General features: G+C 43.6%; 1 protein-coding gene across 1 annotated transcript; it reads right to left on the bottom strand.

Moving 5' to 3' along the window:
* Positions 1–1628: 1628 nt before the first annotated feature.
* LOC310650439 (lysophosphatidic acid receptor 6-like) lies at positions 1629–2588 on the bottom strand (the record flags this gene model as incomplete). The annotated part of the gene is made up of 1 exon (XM_083379433.1): positions 1629–2588. The coding sequence occupies one exon, from the start codon at positions 2586–2588 to the stop codon at positions 1629–1631; it is 960 nt and encodes a 319-aa protein (XP_083235559.1).
* Positions 2589–3009: the final 421 nt, after the last annotated feature.

The raw sequence follows: 3009 nt of genomic DNA, 5'->3' as shown, positions 1-3009 counted from the left end.
ACTAAACTGACTCTTTTCTGTATTTGCACCAAACAATACATTAACCTATAAACTAATCACATGGGCTGGCTTTCCATACCATGATAAGCCATGGAAAACTAATCGTTTCACAATAGCCAAACTTAGCAATGTTGTGCAAATGAAGCTCCAAGAACTTTAACAGAAGTCATTGAGCCAGCGTACAAATACAAACATTGCCTGAGCTTCTGTGAAGCTTGGCTTTTACATTCATGCATGCACAATGTTGTTTATCCTGTATGAAGAAAAGAGAAAGAACATCAGTGGCAATATTAAAAGAAGTCAAGTGTCTTTTGTATTGTGCTTGAGCCTTGGTCCCTAGATAGTTTTTTGAATAAAAATATGGAATTGGTTTTCTACTGTCATCTGCTGGGATGGTTTTCCCATTTCCAGTCCACAATGTATAGCGCTAGAATTCCCTGGTGATCTTCCACGTGTATTAACAAGGCCTGGCCCTGTTTCACTTCCCACTTCGGATGAGACCCGCTAGGTGCTGCCATTTTCTTAACACAGTGTTTCTCAACCTTAGCAGCTTTAAGATGCATGAACATCAACTCCCAGAACTCTTTTGCTGGCTGGAGAATTTGGGGAATTGAAGTCCTCACATCTTAAAATTGCCAAAGTGGAGAAACACTGAGTTAAGCATATAGCCAGCACTACTGTGGCCATAGGCCTTTGAACTATGGTGCTGGAGAAGACTCGTGCGAGTCCCTTGGACTGCGATCAAACCGGTCAGTCCTAGAGGAGATCAACCCTGACTGCTCTTTAGAAGGCCAGATCCTGAAGCTAAAACTCAAATACTTTGGCCACCTAATGAGAAGGAAGGACTCATTGGAGAAGAGCCTAATGCTGGGAAAGGTTGAGGGCAAGAGAAGAAGGGGACGACAGAGAATGAGATGGCTGGATGGAGTCACTGAAGCAGTAGGCGTGAGCTTAAATGGACTCCAGAAGATGATAGAGGACAGGAAGGCCTGGAGGAACGTTGTCCATAGGGTCGCGATGGCTCAGACACGACTTTGCAGCTAACAACAACACTGTGGCCATAATGAGAGTCATTTTTTCATTCCATGTCTGCATTTGTCTGTGTGCATGCATGCACATGAATGCAAAATAACAGATAAAATTAAATTGTCCTTAATGCCTGATGACTTACCTAAAAATATCCATGCACAACAGTGGGTTCCACGATGATGCCAGAAAACAGTCTATAGATCTCATCTGGTGAATAGGGCTTTACAAACTACCCATTACAACAGCCACTTTTGCCAATGGAGAAACTTCTCAACACAACTGCTGTGTGTGTGTCCTCTATGCTCTCAAAACTTTACCCTTAGCCCAGGGGGTATCCAACCCCCGGGTTGTGGACCAGCACTGGGCCGTGGCATGCCAACAATCAGGCACTGCAAACAAGCAAAGCACCATTTGCAGGATGCAGGCAGTACACGAAACCACACCCCCTCCAGTCCACAGAATAACCTCTATCCACAGAACCAGTTCCTGGTGCTCAAAAGCTTGGAGGCTGCTGTCTTAGCCCAAAAATTGTGCATCCTTGATTTAAAAGCTACAGCTTGGGTGGAAAAGCTGTCCTGTTGCAGTGGCCTCTTCCTTGTTCAAGACGCAGAGGGAGGTTGTGTTTCCAAGGGCTGGCCAGCCAGCATTTCTTCTTCTACGTAGACACAGTGTGAACCCCGGCTCCTAAGAAAAGGTTCTAGGGGTACTTGTCGTTGGAAGGTCTCAGTGGTAAAATAATAGGCCAGAGGATCTAGGGCAGCATTCACGCAGGATAAGAGCAGGACATATCTGTACGCCTGAACTAAATACTTTCCATTCAACTCTGGTACAAGAAAGCAAAGTACTGTCAAATGGTAGGGCAAGAAGCAACCCAGAAAGATGACCACATTCGTCACTACCATTAATCTGATCTTGGATATATTGATCAGTTCCATCTCCACACTTACACTCTGGTGGAAAACATGCAGCAAATTATAGGAGGAAGTTACCGTGACAACCAATGTAATGGCATAGCATAGCACCATAGCACTGGAAATACCAGCATTTGTGATATATTGAGGATTTTCATCAAAGCAGAGAGTGCTGTTGGGTTTTGTAGCATTCCTGGCAGCAAAGTATGTGGGAATGGCTCCCCCAATACTCAAGGTCCATATACCCACACAGATGTACTTGGCTTGTCGACGTATGGCCTGTGCCCAGGAGCTGAGTGGAAAGCGCACAGCCATCCAGCGGTCTGAGCTGATGCAAGTCAGAAGGAAGATGCTGCCATACATGTTAACCAAGAGTAGCAGGCCTGCCACTTCACATGTGGTTTGAGATAGCTGGGGTTGCCAGCCATAGTAGTATATCCTCAGAGGCATTGATGCCAACAGCAGAAGATCGCAGACTGCTAGATTCTTCATGTAGATGGTGGTGATGGAGCGAACAACATCTCCGAAGATAAAAATGTACAGAGCTGTGGAGTTCAGCAGGAGGCCTATCATAAAGATTAGTGAGTAGCTACTGGCAAAGACCAGATCATGTACTCTGGCACAGTTGCTGCAGTTGCTGAAATTCATCTTTAAATGTCTAGCAGCAGATCCACACTTTGCAGACTTAAATATATATATATATATATATATATCCTGGCTAGCATGAAACAGGTGATGCCTTCCTCCTAGTTGAAAAAAAAAATTTGCAATGTATATTATATTTGTGAGATTACAATTGCCAAGGTCAGATACTTATTTTTCATATATTGTCTGCGTGAGAGACTTTATAAAGTTCCACAAATTGTGTCATTGCCTTAAGGTTTCATTCTAAAGTTCCATACAACCAAATCTTTCCTGACTTATAAATATTAGTTTTCCTTCTTATTCTTTCTGCTTAAGTCCAATCTATTTCAAACTAAGCTCCCTGCAGCCTTGTTCATGCAACAATATTGGGGCTAAGGACAATCTATTTTGTGCCACTTGTGAGAAATTTACCCCAAGTTTCAAG

Source organism: Vipera ursinii (assembly GCF_947247035.1).
Source record: "Vipera ursinii genome assembly, chromosome: 1".
NCBI lineage: Eukaryota > Metazoa > Chordata > Lepidosauria > Squamata > Viperidae > Vipera > Vipera ursinii.
Note: the sequence above shows the minus strand (reverse complement) of the source record. Positions and strands in the feature narration are given on the sequence as shown.